We start from the raw sequence: 16256 nt of genomic DNA, 5'->3' as shown, positions 1-16256 counted from the left end.
ACACAGAACCTATCTTCTTTCCCCCGCTATAGACCTCTTTATCCCTCCTCACAAAAAAGCTCCAAAATGGTACCAAAGACTTATTTAATGTTGATTGTTAAAACATAAAGTTCTTCAGTGTTTTTCTTCCTAAAGGTGCTTCTTCTGGTATCTCTCACAGAAGTAAAAATAATGGGGCGGCTCAAAAACAAGCCAGAAAGGGGTGAAAGTACATGCTGAATGGATCCATCTATATAATGTTCAGAAATACACAAAGATAATCTGTAGACGTAATGACAGTGGTTATCCGGGGCTGAAGAGACTACAGTGACTGGAGGGGAAGCATCTGGGGTGCTGGTAAAGTTCTGTTTCTTGGTCTGGGTGATTACATGATTTCTGTAGACTTGGTGGGAAAGTCAGGTTTTATATAGTCTTAGGATTTATGCACTTTCTGTTTGTATATCCTCAATTAAAAGTTTGTGAAGATAAGAGTGCTACTCAGACATCGTGCTTGCCTGCAGTTCTTTCCCAATAACAGAAGGTCTGCTTTTTCTGAGTGGTTCTAACTTTAAGAAGCCCAGTAACTAGCCTGACTGCAGATTGAGGTCCAGGGTACAAGGCGGGGATCCTCCCAGGCAAGCATAATCAGCAAACCCATTCCTGCTATTTCCCCAGGTGGAAAGCAGTGCCTTGGAAAGATAACTGATAGTGTGGATTTCTTTCCCCAAAGTTTTTCTGAAAGGTAAAAGCCAAACTTGAATTTATGAGATTCTGATCTGTATATTCATCCAAAGGGAAAAGCTCACAAAAGGATCTGTGCAAAGACACCCAACTCTGCAGGGAATAGTGGGTTTGAATCCCAGCTTTACCGCTTACCTGCAGCCTAATCTTAGGCAAGTTCCTTCCTCTTTCGGTCTTCATGTTTGGCATTTATGAAGTGGGAATTATAATGTTTACCTTTCAAGACTGTGTATGAAAGCAGCCCACAGAAGTTTATCTTAATGTTATCATTGTCATTAACATTTATTTTATTTATTACTTTCTCTCCTGGTCCACCATCTTGAAAGTATTTAACCAGATCACTCAGATTAGGTAGTGGCTCTATTGGCGAGGGGCTTCCTTTGTGGCTCAGCTGGTAAAGAATCTGCCTGCAATACAGGAGACCTGGGTTCGATCCCTGGGTTGGGAAGATCCCCTGGAGAATGGAAAGGCTACCCACTCCACTAATCTGGCCTGGAGAATTCCATGAACTGTACAGTCCATAGGGTTGCAAAGAGTTGGGCACGACTGAGTGACTTTCACTTTCACTTTCTATTGGCAGTGTCATGGTGCGGACTTGTCAGGTAGGCATGGGTGATGCTGGTAACACAGGTATCTCTCTAGAGCATTGGTTCTCAGAAGCAAGATGACTGGGAAGCTGGTCGTGGTCACATCTGGATGCTTCCAGTGACACCCATAGCGCCCTCTGGTGGAGAGTCACAACTGAGGCACTTCTAAAATAGGTATCAGCATTTGTTTCCATTATGAATCTAAATTTAGTCTTTAGCATTATAAGCAAAGGCTTCATTAATTAAAGTACAATAATTTTTTGACAGTCGGATAACCATGCCCATGAGTACTGTATCATGCAGTGAATAAGTCCACTTCCTATTCCCATGCACATGCATTCAGATACACACTTCCTCCTTGGAAGCAAATGGTAACACCCTCTCATTCTCACAACAACAACAACAAAAGCCTGCACGCAGCAGTCCGGAAATTCTTCCTTTCTGAAACAAAATCAACTGCGAAGTTCAGGGCAGCACACACTTTATGAGCAGTCAAGTGAGCAGCTGGATTCTGAGATCAGTAAATAATTTATTTTATTTCAACTGACTAGCCAGGTGCTTCAGATCTTTCCTGACACTGATGGATGGTCTCCTCCGCTCGTCCATCCTGTGTCAGTCAGAGCAGAGATTTCACTTGCCCCCTGTGGCAGGTTCTTCTAAGCGGTAAGTGTCTGTGTGCGGCATTCACCCAGCAGCGCTGCCGATCCCAGAGAAGACCAGCCGTCCACTCTGAGTGAGTGGTACCTGAGAACATGTTGCCGCGGCTCTGCGTCCCCGAGCTCCATGGTGCCAAGACAGCGGCCTGCCTCCCGATCAAGGAGCAGGGGCCGATGTTCCAGTTTCACCATCTGCCACTTGTCTCTGCAAAAGTCAGGGGATAAGAGACTCAGATTTTGATCTGCAAGACCCCAAATTCAATCCATTTTCCATCAGACTTTTATATGAATGAAAAACTTTATTGGAGGCCATTCATGAAACGTGGGGCAACAATCTAATTTTTTTTTATAATATTAACAAGAAAAATTATAATTTTTAAAGTGAAGTGAAAGTCACTCAGTCATGTCCAACTCTTTGCAACTCCATGGACTATACAGCCAATGGAATTCTCCAGGCCAGAGTACTGGAGTGGGTAGCCTTTCCCTTCTGCAGGGGAATCTTCCCAACCCAGGGATTGACCCCAGGTCTCCCAGATTGCAGGCAGATTCTTCACCAGCTGAGCCACAAGGGAAGCTCTATAATTTTTAAAAGAAGATATCATTTATCAAATGCTTGCTTTATGCCAAACACCCTGCTGGTCATTCTTGCATTGTCTCCTGTGATCATAGGACTTTATTAGTACTGATATTATCTCTGTTTTTTATGTGAGGAAAATGGGGTGTAGGGGGAAATGTAGTAAGTAGTGAAGCTGAGATCAGAACCCAGGACAGTCTGAGGATGAGGCCTGTGGTTAACCACTGGATCCAGCCTTGAAAGCAGATCCTCCTTGCACCAGTACTCTATTCCTATAACAACGTATGGTATACAGTGAACTTTCACCCCTTTACCATATTTAATCGGCACACCACATTGACAATGCTATTCCCATTTCATGACAGAAAACTGACACTTGGAGGAGATTAATGAAATCCCGCGATGTATATAAAGCACTTGGAGCTTACTGGCACTTAGCTGTTATTTAACAAGTACTGTCTTGCCCTCCCCCTCAGCCATCACATACACAGTAGGATATCCATCCCAGTAGCAGAACTGGGACTGAAACTCAATCCCATACACTCAATCCAGTCCATCACATGACAGATGCCTCGGTTGTTAATAGTGTCCCTTCACCAAGGAAGTGATTACTTGTAGTTGGCCCATTCCAAACATCTGCGCGTCCTTCACTCTTCTCCCTCCCCTAGCATCTAGAGGTCAGTGTCAGGGTAGCGTGTGTGCTGGTAGTCCCTCTTCCATTCACACTGTTGACCAATCCCTGCCCCTCTTCCCTCTGGGCACAGACCTGACCCCAGAATCCTTTCCAACACAGCCCAGAAGCAGCTCTCACCCATCAGTTGGGGTTGGTTCTTAGGCTGAAATCTGTTTGCCATCCTTGCTCTACCAGCCCAGAAAACTCACCAGACAAAGCCATCATGCTTAACCGTGCCTATATTTCCCAAAAGCATTTTTGGATTTTTTTTCATCTTGTCTGCTTCCCTCCACGTTGGGCCTCAAAGCACAGATGCCCTTTAAGCGCAGACCTTGCTTGAACTTACACCTAGTGGAGATTCTTTTCCCGTTAACTTGAGATCCTGTTTGCCTGATCACAGGTTCAGGCACCAAGACATGGCCCCACCCAAACATCCCAAGGCTGGCAGGTTGAAGTAGGTTTGGGGAAATTGACTCTACAAGCGTCAAAAGGTGGACTTCCTTGATGGTCCAATGGTTAAGATTCTGAGCTTCCACTGCAGGGGGCACAGGTTCCATCCCTGGTTGGGGAACTGAGATCATGTTTGCCACATGGTATAGTCAAAAAGTTAAAGAAAAGGGTCAGATGGCGAGTGCCAGCCATGATCTAAGAAGCCATGGTATACTATCAATAAGTTCTTATTAGCTGGCTAACAGAAACTGAATTAATTATGACACACCAGCCAAGGGGCCGCCAATAAACCCATGTAAGAATCAAGACAGGGAAGGCCTCTCATTTACATGGTACCCTAAAGCAGCAGTTCCTACCATGACCGTGTATTAGAATCACCAACTCTTGGCCTCGTCCCAGATCTGTTGGCTCAGAATCTCTTCATAATTGTGGGGTTTGGGAAATGCAGTCTCACAGTATTCAAAGACTTTCTTACCCCTTATCTCTTTGCCCAAGGCTTGTTTTTACTGATTGGGCAGGTCAGCCTGGTTTTCCCAGCACAGGGTCTCAGGCTGAGAAGTGTTTTGATAGTCGTGCCACTTAGGCTAACTTGAGCCCTTCACTTCAATTGTCAGTGTTGACCATCTCCACATCACTAAAGGAATATGTTACTGAACATATAATATACCACGAATTCCATCCATGTCATTATTGTGTAAGATTATAAAATAATCTCTTCCAAAAGTTTCCATGATTACCTCCATTCTCTCTTTATAAAACAGTCCATATGCATAATCATAACACTTGTGATCACAGTAGTTTGTTAACAGAAGTATTAAGTACAGTAGCACATACCTTAGAGAAACAAAGAGGGCTTCGTCTCAAACCAGCTCCAGTCAGGTTTATAATGGCTGCCCGGAGCATTGCGCTGAGGTAGCATCTCAGGCTGCATGAGAGAGCCACATCAACTCGGTGATTGATTAAAAATGTCTGCCCTGGGCCCGAGTATGATGAGACAGTGTTTGCCGCCTGTTGTTGTTATTTAATCCATTGGTGAGTACCCAAGCCAGACCTCAAGAGAAGACCTTATCACAGTGTTACTTTTAATACATAGCATGCAAACTTAAGAAACACATCACAACACAGGACTGCCAGAGTGAAATCTCTATCTGTGGCCTGGGCTTATTACTCCTCAGGCTCACTCTGACACTAAAAGTAGTTCATGTGGCTGTTTGAATAAAATATATGCCCCTGTTACTTTCCGATGGAGTATAGTTCAAGTAATGACACAGTCTGGAAATGTGTGTTAAGAAACGGACTGATCTTCCTTCCATGTTTCCATCTCAGATTAACTACTAAGGAGATAACCCTTCTCCATGCAGAGACACTAAAACGTTCATGGGGAGACATGCATTGGGCTTAGCTCCAAGATCCCTGGATCCACTGAGTAATTTGAGAATGCAGATTCTAACATTCTAAGTACTCATAACAATAAGCTAGTAACAAATTCTAGTAATAAATGATGATTTTCTTCCTATTGCGGCAACATTTTCTGAACCAAAAGTTGGAACAGAATTTAACAAATCCTAGTGAACCTGAACCTGTGAAGTAGCAGGACAGATACTATCAAGACTTCCTCTGGAAAATGTCTTTACCACATCAGTGCTTAATGCAGTGATCAAGTCGAGGGAAAATCTCCTGACGGAAAATGTCAGAAACTCGAGGGGCTTTTTCTTACTGTATGCTTTCCTCTCCATCCCCAGATCTTCCCTTCTGAGAATCCCTGCTGGGTAATCCAAGATTACTAATGACAATGTGCCAGGTTCCTCAGATGGCTAAGAAATAATTAAGAACTGGAAAAAGTGGATAACCACTGGCATAATGGAAATTAATGGGAATCAGATAGGTGAAAGTTGACCAAGGTTCCATATTCTTTTTACCACTTCCTCATCCTTGGCACTTGAGCACCACCAGTGTACTGAGCATGGGGAAGATCTGATGTTTCCTCATTCTGCAGGTGATTAATTATAAATTCTCTCAAGAAGCAACATTACTGCTTCCTCACATTTAAGTTCACCTGAGGTATATTTGCTAAGTCGCTTCAGTCATGCCTGACTGTTTGCAGTCCTTTGGACTGTAGCCCACCAGGCTTCTCTATCTGTGGGATTCTCCAGGCAAGAATACTGGAGTGGGTTGCCATGCCCTCCTCCAGGGGATCTTCCCCACCCAGGGAGCAAGTATTGGCAGGCAGGTTCTTTACCACTTAACGCCCCATGGGAACCATGTATTTACCAGGAGAATGTTTAGTTTGGGAACCTGACTTCCGCAGTATAACATCTTTGCAACTGCCTTCTCTACAGCGAGAATTTAGACCTCATCCAAGGATGGATTTTACTGAGATTAAACAGTCCAAGGTCTTGTTTAGGAAGCTCCTTGTGCTGAGTACTGTGCTGAGTCCTGCTGTACAGACATGGTCTCACTCGTGGTCAGGCCACCTCTGAGCTTGCATTCCAAGGGTAACGGTCTAGTCAAGTATAGCAGACTTGTTCCCAAGTCTCTAACTGATCATACATTGAAATTGGCCACATTTAGCTCTGATCCCAAGTGGTTTGGGGATGTTTATCCACTTAACAGAACCAGTGATCCACTTGATCTCAAGAATGTAAGGTTCTACTGATCTCGTTTTGGATCCCTGATAAATTGTCAGAGACTATGCATTTTATACTGCAATGCATTTGATCATTATAAAAGTGCATAGTGAGATACACTGGGTCTTTTTAAGCCCCAGCTTATTCATTTGGGGATACGAATTATTTTGTAGCTCTGTCATTAATGGGTGACATCAGACAAGGTGTATCCCAGCCCTGAGCCTCAATTTCTTCATATGGAGAATGAAAGTACCAGGCTGGGTGATCTCTCAGGTCTCATTAAGCCCAAACAGCCTGTGTATCTGATCCTGTGTGTAAATTCAGAAAAGTTTCAAAGACTTCCTTGCCTGCTCTGTGGATGCTATCGATTGCTATATAGATTTAGCAAAATCCACTCTGGCAAGGAGTTGTTCAGTGGCCCTCCCAGGGGGCTTTTCCAGGCTTTCGAAGGCTATAGGTAACCGGAAGACAAGAGGATTGTAGAACTGTAAAAAGCAACTGTGGGATTTAACAGTGGTGGGGCTTTTGTAGTCTCAGATTCACGGTTGTAGGAAATTGATGAATGAACCACAGCTCATGATGTCTAAACAAATAAACAGTAACTCAGGAACTACACTGAGGTATGGAATGTTAAATGCCCTAATTTTTGCCGAACTGGTGTTTCAGCTTCTTGGAAGGGCATTTTAAGTGTGCTCTGAGGGGGGCTGTGCCTTCTAAGAGTCACACATGCCCCTCTGGGACAATAGGGAACAGCTGAGGGGTCAGAACACACACTGGACTTAGTCCCATAGACCTGGGCTTCAGCCCCAACTTTGCTGTTTACTAACGTGATTCACCCTGGGCAAGTATGTCATTTCACCTTTCCACGGTCATTTTTAGTAGTAATTCTGATACTGATTGAGCCCTTATAATGTCCCAGGCAGTCTGCTCTTTTCTACATGCTTAAGCCATTCTACCTTCATGACGCCCTGGAAGTTGGTACTGTTGCTTCCCCATTTTACAAGGGAGGAAGCTCAGTCTCACCGAGGGAGACTGTCACTTTGCACAAGATAACATCAGTGGATCAAGATCTCCAGATTAATGATCTGGAGACCGTGCAGGGCAGGGGTTCCCTAGCACCAGAGTTTCCACAACTTCAGGTGTGAGAACGTTCTTCCTGATTTTGAATTGAACTCTTGGAGGTTGCCAGGAAGAAGTTTGCCCTCTTGGGGATAGGAGGCTATTCCCAGGATTCATGGGGTTGAGGGCATTGGTCTCTGCAATTGGACAGTCATTCTGGATCCTGGTGCTTCCCATACTGGGGTATAGAGTGGGTCCTCGAGAGAATCACCCCCTACCCTCACCCCAGACGAGGGTCTGGCAGGTCCCTGTTCATATCCCTCCCGGGGCTCTCTGAGCTCACACTCATCCTGACCATCATCTCTTAATCTGTGTCACATCCCTTAGCCTAGTGCCTGACTCCAGATAACAGCAGTCATGAGAAGTAGTAGTAGGTGTCCCTGTGTATGTGAATCACTCAGTCATGTCCAACTTTTTGCAACCCCAAGGACTGTAGCCCACCAGGTTCCTCTGCCCATGGGATTCTCCAGGCAAGAATACTGGAGTGGGTAGCCATTCCCTTCTCCAGGGAATCTTCCCGACCCAGGGATCAAACTGGTATCTTGGGCATTGCAAGCAGATTCTTTACCATCTGAGCCACTGGGGAAGGCCACTAGCTGTGGATTAAGCACTGTTGCAAACACTTTTACAAATCTTATTCATTCAGTCCTTATAACAAGCCCATGAGGTGCATTCTGTTATTGCCATTTTTTAGCAACTTTCCCAAAATAACAAGAGTTTAAAAAGTAGAGAAGCTGATCCCCAAAGTCAGGATCAGGACTGTCTGACTCCAGAATTCCCTGTCCCCAACCTCTATGCCACTGCCTTGAAATACAAACTGGGCTGCTCCTGCCTTCCTAATAGAGATATGCTGAGCTTATGATAAGTTGCTACATGTGAAGGGACCCAGCACAAAGGCTGTCCAGGGTAGGTGCCCAGTCTGTGTTAGCCGAAGTAATGCACAGGGCTAATTTCCTCTTAGGGAAATCTTTCAGTTAGCTAAAACAGACACGGGTCTCCTGGTGATAACTCTAAGGCCTAGGACAAATAGTCTCCCCAGAGAGTTGTATATAAGTTAGAGTTGCATTTTTGTTTATTTTGAGCTGTCTTGTTAAGGAAGGATTTATACACTGGCGTTGATGTAGGACAGCAATCAGGCAGTGTTTTCTGCTTTGACAGTTGGTGTGATAGTTTGCTCCCAGTGAAGTTTGACTCACTGTATCTGGAAGCTGTCAGAAGTGGGAACATGAAAAGGTCATGACGGATGGCTTTGGATAAGTGGGTTAGGGGAGAGAGCTGGTAAAGGAGACAAATGGCCTCCCTTGTTTCCGAGGGAAGGAGCCAGCCCTGGCCGCTTCGGGCCAGCCTGCGTCCTCTTCCTCCTCACTGGCCAGGCCTGCTGGAGTGGAGCCTCCCAGGCACCGTCAGTCAGAGTGGCACCCATGTTTGCAGCCCTGTGGGTACCGGAGGACTGCTCGGGGGAGGTCGTCTCCAGTTTAGGATCACTTCTCATCATTACCAGTTACAGAATTTAACATAGTCCTTTCCTCTCTTGTTTTCAAAACTGGGAAAGGGTTCTGAATTCTAAAGTAGAATCCAGCCCCCACAAAAAAAGTCAACTTTTAAAATGATGTTTGTTTTTATTTTGGTGAGATTTCCACTGACCAGAGTTGACTTACCCAGTGAAGCATATCCTTTTGACCTCTTTTCTATAAATATTTTCCCTGTCCTTTCGCCTAGCATCATAAGAATTTTTCCAAATCAGGGCTTTTCTTATATATAATTTTTCATGGTTGTATTGTATTCCGACATGGTTGTCTTAACTAGTCCTCTGTTGTTGGCCATTTAAGTTAGAGAAATGTAAACCATCTTTCCCTTCTTTTCTTGGACATATATTTATCATTTGAATTACCTGTTAATCATGCATAAATGACACTTCAAGGAGTGCCTCTGCCTTTCCTTCAGAAGAAAAGTGAAATTATTAGTCACTCAGTCATGTCCGACTGACTGTGTGTTACCCCATGGACTGTATAGCCCACCAGGCTCCTCTGTGCATGAGATTCTCCAGACAAGAATACTGGAGTGGGTTGGCATTTCCTGCTCTAAGGGATCTTCCCAACCCAGGAATCGAACCTGGGTCTCCTGCACTGCAGGCTCATTCTTTGCCAGCTGAGCCACCAAGGAAGCCCTTTTCTTCAGAGACTTGACACAAAAGCTTTAGCTAAGGAAATCAGAACCATGCTCAGTGGTTGACCGGAAGAATATTGATAGAACTTCATGCTTCAGTTTGCCACGTATGAACAAAATTAAAGGTGTGCATTTATTGGCACATTTGACTATTATTTGTTCCTTGGTGAAAATGGAGAGAGAAGACCAAAGACTGGGTGAGGAGCACTGGGGTAGGTCCCACACTCGGGACCTGGATGGCTCTGGGTGTGAACACGGCTTTCCCACTTAAACGCTCCCCAGCCTTAGACCAGCGCCTCCCCCTCTCCTAGCACGGGTTATATACAGCACCTCGCCCAGTTCTGGCAGAATAACACTGAGGCGGAGAGGACATGTCCTGGAACCAGCTTACCTGGCTTTCTTCCCATTCCGGCTCTGCCCCTTGGCAGCTGTGTGAACTTGGGCAAGTGACGTCTCCTCCCCATAGTTTCGAGTTCCTCGTCTATAAAATAGAGGAAAACACAGGAACTGACCTCATAAGCTGGTTGTGAGATTGGCATCAATGCACGCGAGGGGTTCCTACCCTTTCTGGCGCAGTTAATGCCTCACCACCCTTTGGCTTGTAGCACCAGCCTCCAAACTGCTCTCCTCTCCACCAGGCTGCCTTGTCCTTTCAGCTCCAGGCCGGCCCGGGAGGTCTGTTTGCTTCAGGCTGAATTCCGCAGTGGAGGCTGGGCGTGCCCAGGAAAGTGGGCTCCGATGATGCTGCCGCTTGTCTGGCAGGAGCGAGCAGGGTCCTGTGAGGCCGTGTGCCCTGCTTTAAGAAGCCAGACTCACACACATCTCAAGGAGGGGGAGATTATTTAATGTACAAAAGGATTTTTCCCATCAGGAGAGATTCCCCTACAGGCTTCTTTAAATAGTGACTCCTCTAGGCAGGCGAGTGTTTTACAGATCATTAACTGCTTGACTGAAAGCCTGCAGGGCAGAGAAAGTTAAAACTAAAGTGTTGGGAGCCCCTGCCAATTACTGATCAATCCAAAATGAAGATAAAGTATCTCTGAAACTAGAAGTCACTGGGAAAATGTGATTTGATTCAGAAAAAATCTGATTTCCACGCAGCTGTTTTGAAATACATCGCTTGTTTCTATGGTGTTCCACCTGCCTGCCTGTCTTGATCCTAATACACTCAACTCCCACATCTTCATCCCCAAACCACAGACTTGGGGGTTCCCCTTGGTGAACGGTGACTGCACAATAACCCCAGGAAAAGGGTGTGTTTGGGAAAGTGTTCTCGTGGTGGAACAGAGCTTAGGCTACTGATGCTGAGATACAGCCCATAATGGATGAACTCTACAGGAACAATTTGCAGATAAAAATAATAGAAGTTAAAGTGTACTTTACATGATAAAAGAAAGATGAAAGAGGACGAGAGTCTGTTACATCTGAGATGGTTACAAAAGTCCTGCTTTGTGAAGTAGGCTCTGTTGAAAAGATTGATGCAATGGGGAGTGACCTTGGCTTGGAGCAGGAGCTGGTGATGTATGTATGCGCATCCCTCTGCTAAATGGACCCAGATTTGTAGCACTAATATACATGGGAGCCCAGAACCAAACTCAGTATGGCAATAAATCAACAGCCACTTTGGGTGTCATTTCTGGTTTATATTCCACTATTGTTCTATCACTTTAATTCATGTCACTATCATCTTTTCATCTGGAACAGTTTTATATAATTTTCCAGTGGAGTTACCTGACAAATCCTATCAAATTAACAAGCTACATTAACAATATTGACTGACTACGGCTTCAGGAGTTGCAGGGCCGTAGAACAAAATTTTAAAACCGTGTCGTTCTGATGATGATCGTCCTCCTCCCTTTCTGAGAAAGGAATGTGGGGCAGGGTTTATTCCACAGAAGAGATATGCACATTTATTTTGCTCTGCTCGTTTTGATTTTTATAAATGTCAAAATAAGAAGCAGAGGAAGGTAGGGAGCGGGGAGCCACTTACTACCAACAACCATGGTGTAAGTACTTTTCTTCTTTCAGGGAACTATAGAAATGTCCAGATCTTTAACAATTAATGACCAAACTGGAGGGAAGAGTGTGACTGGGTGATCGTAATCTATTTTAAGTGAAATGTAATAAAATCAGTCTCCTGATGCATTCTCACCCTCCTGAAATCATCTAGACCTGAACGTCCAGAGTCAATTGGGCTGATGACATTATGCCTAATTGAAATATGGCGTTCCTGAAAGATGCCTAATGACAAATTCCGGCATTCGATTAATTAAAAAAATACCAATTGTTCATCTTTTCCTAAGACCACACGGTAATGACTGGGGTTAAGCAACTGAACTGCAGGGTCTCCTTTGGCAGGTAATACTGTGCTGTAGTCTGTCTAGCCTCCTGCCTTTGTCTGGCTGCTATCTGGGATTTCTTTATTCATAAAATAAAATGGAGGTGAGTGGAGTTCGTAGCACAACTCATCACTAGGATTTTGTGTTTCTGTTCTTCTTTAATTTTAAATTTGGCCTGACTGTGGTCATTGTGGTCTCTTGGTTTTTGTTTTTTAATGTAGCTATTTCTTTTATCTGCCTTATCTTTTGGCCTACCAAGTTTTCTCACATGATAATTTAAAATTCCTGAGCGTGATCCATAGGATGAAATATGTTAACTCTGGTTGTCTTTTCTGTTGCAGAATGTACATTTGGTGGTTTTAACGGTTTCTTATATCTTCATTTTGCTTGTTCTCACTTTGACCCTGACCTTGAAACTGTGGCCTAAAAATTAATTACTTTCAAGATTCCTTCTGGGGCCTACTCTGGAAGGATATTGAAGGGTTTCGTTTCACTTCATGAACAGATTCCTCAATTTTCAGTAAAAGGGAAAAGAGAGCTTCTAGCCTAGATGTCATGTGTCAGGCTGGGCACCGTCTGCTCGGAGATCCAGGGGAGCATTGCTGTGGTTTCCCAGGTGGTCCTGGGACACCCCGCCTCCCTGGTCTGTCGTGGTTCTCCCAGCAGCTTTGCTCCCGGTCACTGCGCGGTGTTATGTCTCTCAGGGCTCTGGAAATGAAACCTGAGTCCCCATAGTTAACATTCTGGTTCCCTGTTAGAAAGCCTTTGTTGCGTAAGCTGCACACCCAGGGCTGTCTCCCTTAGCGGAGGAGCAGTACCTCCACAGCCTGAAGTCTTGCACTTAGAAGGTTTTATGTGAAGCACCTTGTGGTCCTCCTGGGACTTCCTTTAAATATTCTGTGGACAGTTACTTAGTGTCAGAGAGTTCTTTAGCGAGAGAGAAACTTTTCCTGTGTTCAGTGTGGAAGATTTTTCCAGGTCAGAAGCTCTTCATTGACAGCCTGACTGTTTAGGCATAGGTGATTTGACAGCTCTGTTTGCCCAACCCAGATCTTCTACAGCAAAACACAGCAGAGACTACTGATCAGAATTGTTTAAATGAGCCTTACCTTACAGTTTATTTCATTAACGATGTGTAGGTAAGCTCTGTATTTTCTCTTTTCCAAGAAGGAAAGCTTCATAATACCTTCATATATGGATTTTGGTTGCTGCCCCTCTCCCTACCCCGACCCCGGCTCACCCACCCAGGAGGCCAGACAGGCGGCTTCTCTGTGCCATTTGGAGTCTCCTTACATCTGTCTTAAGAAGCCCATGGCATTCCCCGAAGCCCTAAAGAGAGTTCATGCTCGTTCAGTTTAGGATTTACAAAACAGGTCGGGTGATTCCACTGAAATCGCTTACGCCTCTTACTTCTCGTGGTTTCTCTTCTGTCCTCCCCTCGGCCTTACAGGTATCTCTGGAGACAAAGTGGAGATAGACCCTGTCACGAGTCAGAAAGCCAGCACCAAGTTCTGGATTAAGCAGAAGCCCATCTCGATCGATTCTGACCTGCTCTGTGCCTGTGACCTTGCAGAAGAAAAAAGCCCCAGTGAGTAGTGCCTTTTATTTATGTCTCCTTTCTCTCTTCCCCCCGCTTCCCCTCTGTGTGCTGGGTGCCAGGAGAATATATTGCCACCATGTCCTTTTTTCCTTGGGTCTCTTTAATTCATTACCAGAAACTTCTTTTAATCAAATGGGATTGTGTTGTGGTACCCAGAGCCTGACACGGGCCCCTCTTCCGCTCAGTCTTGATGGCAGGAGAGAAGCTCACAGCAGCTCCTGACCTCAGTCCCCCCACCCCGCCACCCCCGATGGGGACTGGGAGCTGGGGGCAGCTTCCTGCCAGGAATCTGCACTCCCCAGAGCCCTCATTTCACTTTGTGCTCCCTTCCTCTGCCTGTCTTGGGGGCTGGACCAGTCAGACCCAGACCTGCCTGCCTTCCTGGCCAGATCGAGGAGAGCTGGAGAATTTCCCGTGGCAGCTGAAGACTAGATTTAGATATCCATCATGCCAGAGGTGTCAACACCCTCCGGATTATTGGCAGCTGCATGACCTACCAGCTCGTAATTAAACCCCTGCCTGGTGCTGTGGAAGAGATCACTGCTGGGCTGGCACGCCTCTGGTTAAATTACCAAAGTTGATACAGTCCAAGTGTATAGTGTAGCATATATATTTTTGCAGTTCAGTAATTGAGGATAGTGTTTAGATTAATCATTTTTAGGACTTCAGTCCCATGAAAAGACAGAAAGGACACAGATCACACTGATACTCTTCCACGGAAGAAAGGATTTGTTGTTTTGCCTGGAGAAGGCTATAAGACGCTGGTTCTCGCCTGCAGATCCTCTTTAGAATGTAGCCACCCAGCACACACCTCAGTAGCATAGCTTCCAACTCAGTAACTTGGAGCACCCAATTTGTGTTATTCTCCTTTATTCCGGTGTCTGCTAAATTGGGAACAAATACAAGGAACAGTAAGAAATCTAAAGGCCAGCAAGTGTCTGTAATGTGGCTCCAGTTTTTGAGATGAAACTGACTAAACAGGGACCTAAAGAACAAAACCTGGGCCTGTACGCCACCTGGCCTCATTTATGCAGGGGTGTTTAGTTTTGTTGAATCCAGCCGTACTACATGGTCTCCTCCTTTCAGCTCCTTAGCCTACAGCTGAGCAAGAAGGGGGGATGTAGTGGTGCAGGGAAAGGAGGAAGGCCATGCTCACCCCACCCCGCACTGTCCCACCATCCTGTCGTCCCAGTGAGGCCTCGGTGGCCTGCAGAGACAGCATGGCTGCCAGAAGGAGTGGTGAAAAACCACCTGCTGCTCTGGGGCCCTTGCCCAAAGACCGGCAGATTCCCTCCTCCTTTAGATAAACATCTTTTTCCTAATCCCTCTCCCTGAGCTAGTCAGCCAATAAAGATGTCATCATCCTAGCATCTTTCTTCCCAAGAACTCAAGATGCTTTGAAAAGTAACATTTTATAAATGCTCCATGTCTCTGAGAAATGAGAGGCTGTCCACTTACATGTTACATAGGGGATTATGCTGGAGTGGAAAGGTTAGGAAAAGAGCTAGAAACAGGATTCAGATTTCCCTTATATTCCTGCCGAGACACTGTGCGAGCCGGGCTGGGTTTCAGGCATCAGAAGGTAAAGGATGTAACACACCCAGCCTAGCAGGGAATAAAGCAGATGGACAGCCACACCCTCCTGTTGCCTCTTGAGGCCACTCAGCCAAGAAGTACTTCTCACACATCTCTGAGGGTGAGGCTAAGTTCCAAAGTCTTAGGGATCCAGAGCAGACCTGGGCCCCACCATTTCAGTATTGACAGCCCAGCCGGAGAGTTTTTTGTCGTATGCTCAGACCTACCTACTGGATGGTTCTGTGTAAAAACTGCACGTGTAGGTCTTGCAGAGGTTCCCCCTCTCACTCTAGAACTGTGACCCTTTGTGAGCAGAGAGGCACACTGCCTGCCCCAGTAAAACACTTCCTGAATCCTTGTCTCCGTCACAGCACTTCCAAACCATGTCCCTCTAAACTCTGGGTTCTCGGGGGACTCCCGGGGCCTGTGTGTGTGTCCGTGTGTTTGTGTGTATATGTATGGGTGTGTGTGTGTAGGACAGAGTTGGGCATGATGCTTCCCCTTCACCCAAGGGATTTTGCATTTAACTCCAACCAGTTTGAGGATTCTGCACTTGAAAAAGTCAATTGATAAAAAGGATTTTGCTGTTTAAAAATACATACATATATATATACATATACATATATATATGAAAGTTGCAGGCTCTCAAAATGAAATTCAGACATTGACTATTTCAGACTAGTGGCCCATAATTCCCATCCTGAATTTGGACTGTAGTCTCTGTGAACACCAGCACACCTGGAATTTTGTGCTCTGCTCTCCCTTCTGCCTGGAATACACCTGCACCCTGACCCTTTCCTTCATTTATGGACACCTCTGTTTCCTCACACCCGGCCCCCTCATTTGTCAAGATCCAGCTCCCAGCGTCAAGACTTTTTCTGTAATTCTGCCCCCTGGAGTTTGCGCACACCCCTGGTAAAGCACCTCACACACACTGTGTGTGTGTATTTGAGGTCTGACCCTCTCTCCTACCCCCATCTCCATGTTGAACTCACAGACCAGAGACTGGTTTCTGTAACCTTGTCCCCTAGCTCAGCACCTTCAGGGTTGTTCTCAGTGAATGTTTACTGTCAAGAAATAGAACTTAATGAGGCCACAGTTTCGAAATCAAAAGTTGTTCAACATCATTTATATTATAAAGTGCCTAAACAAAGATGTCTTCAGTGAATC

General features: G+C 45.4%; 1 protein-coding gene across 8 annotated transcripts in view; it reads left to right on the top strand.

Annotated features, from left to right (window-relative positions):
• The window catches only part of MAPKAP1 (MAPK associated protein 1), a 228139-nt gene that overhangs the window by 188521 nt on the left and 23362 nt on the right, over window positions 1-16256 (top strand). For all 8 annotated transcript variants that reach the window (XM_020874418.2, XM_070452979.1, XM_020874411.2 and 5 more), the window contains one exon: window positions 13362-13499. In XM_020874418.2, coding sequence (XP_020730077.1) covers window positions 13362-13499 — 138 coding nt within the window. The remainder of the gene's footprint in view (window positions 1-13361; window positions 13500-16256) is intronic.

This window comes from Odocoileus virginianus, chromosome 2 (assembly GCF_023699985.2).
Source record: "Odocoileus virginianus isolate 20LAN1187 ecotype Illinois chromosome 2, Ovbor_1.2, whole genome shotgun sequence".
Lineage (NCBI taxonomy): Eukaryota > Metazoa > Chordata > Mammalia > Artiodactyla > Cervidae > Odocoileus > Odocoileus virginianus.
Note: the sequence above shows the minus strand (reverse complement) of the source record. Positions and strands in the feature narration are given on the sequence as shown.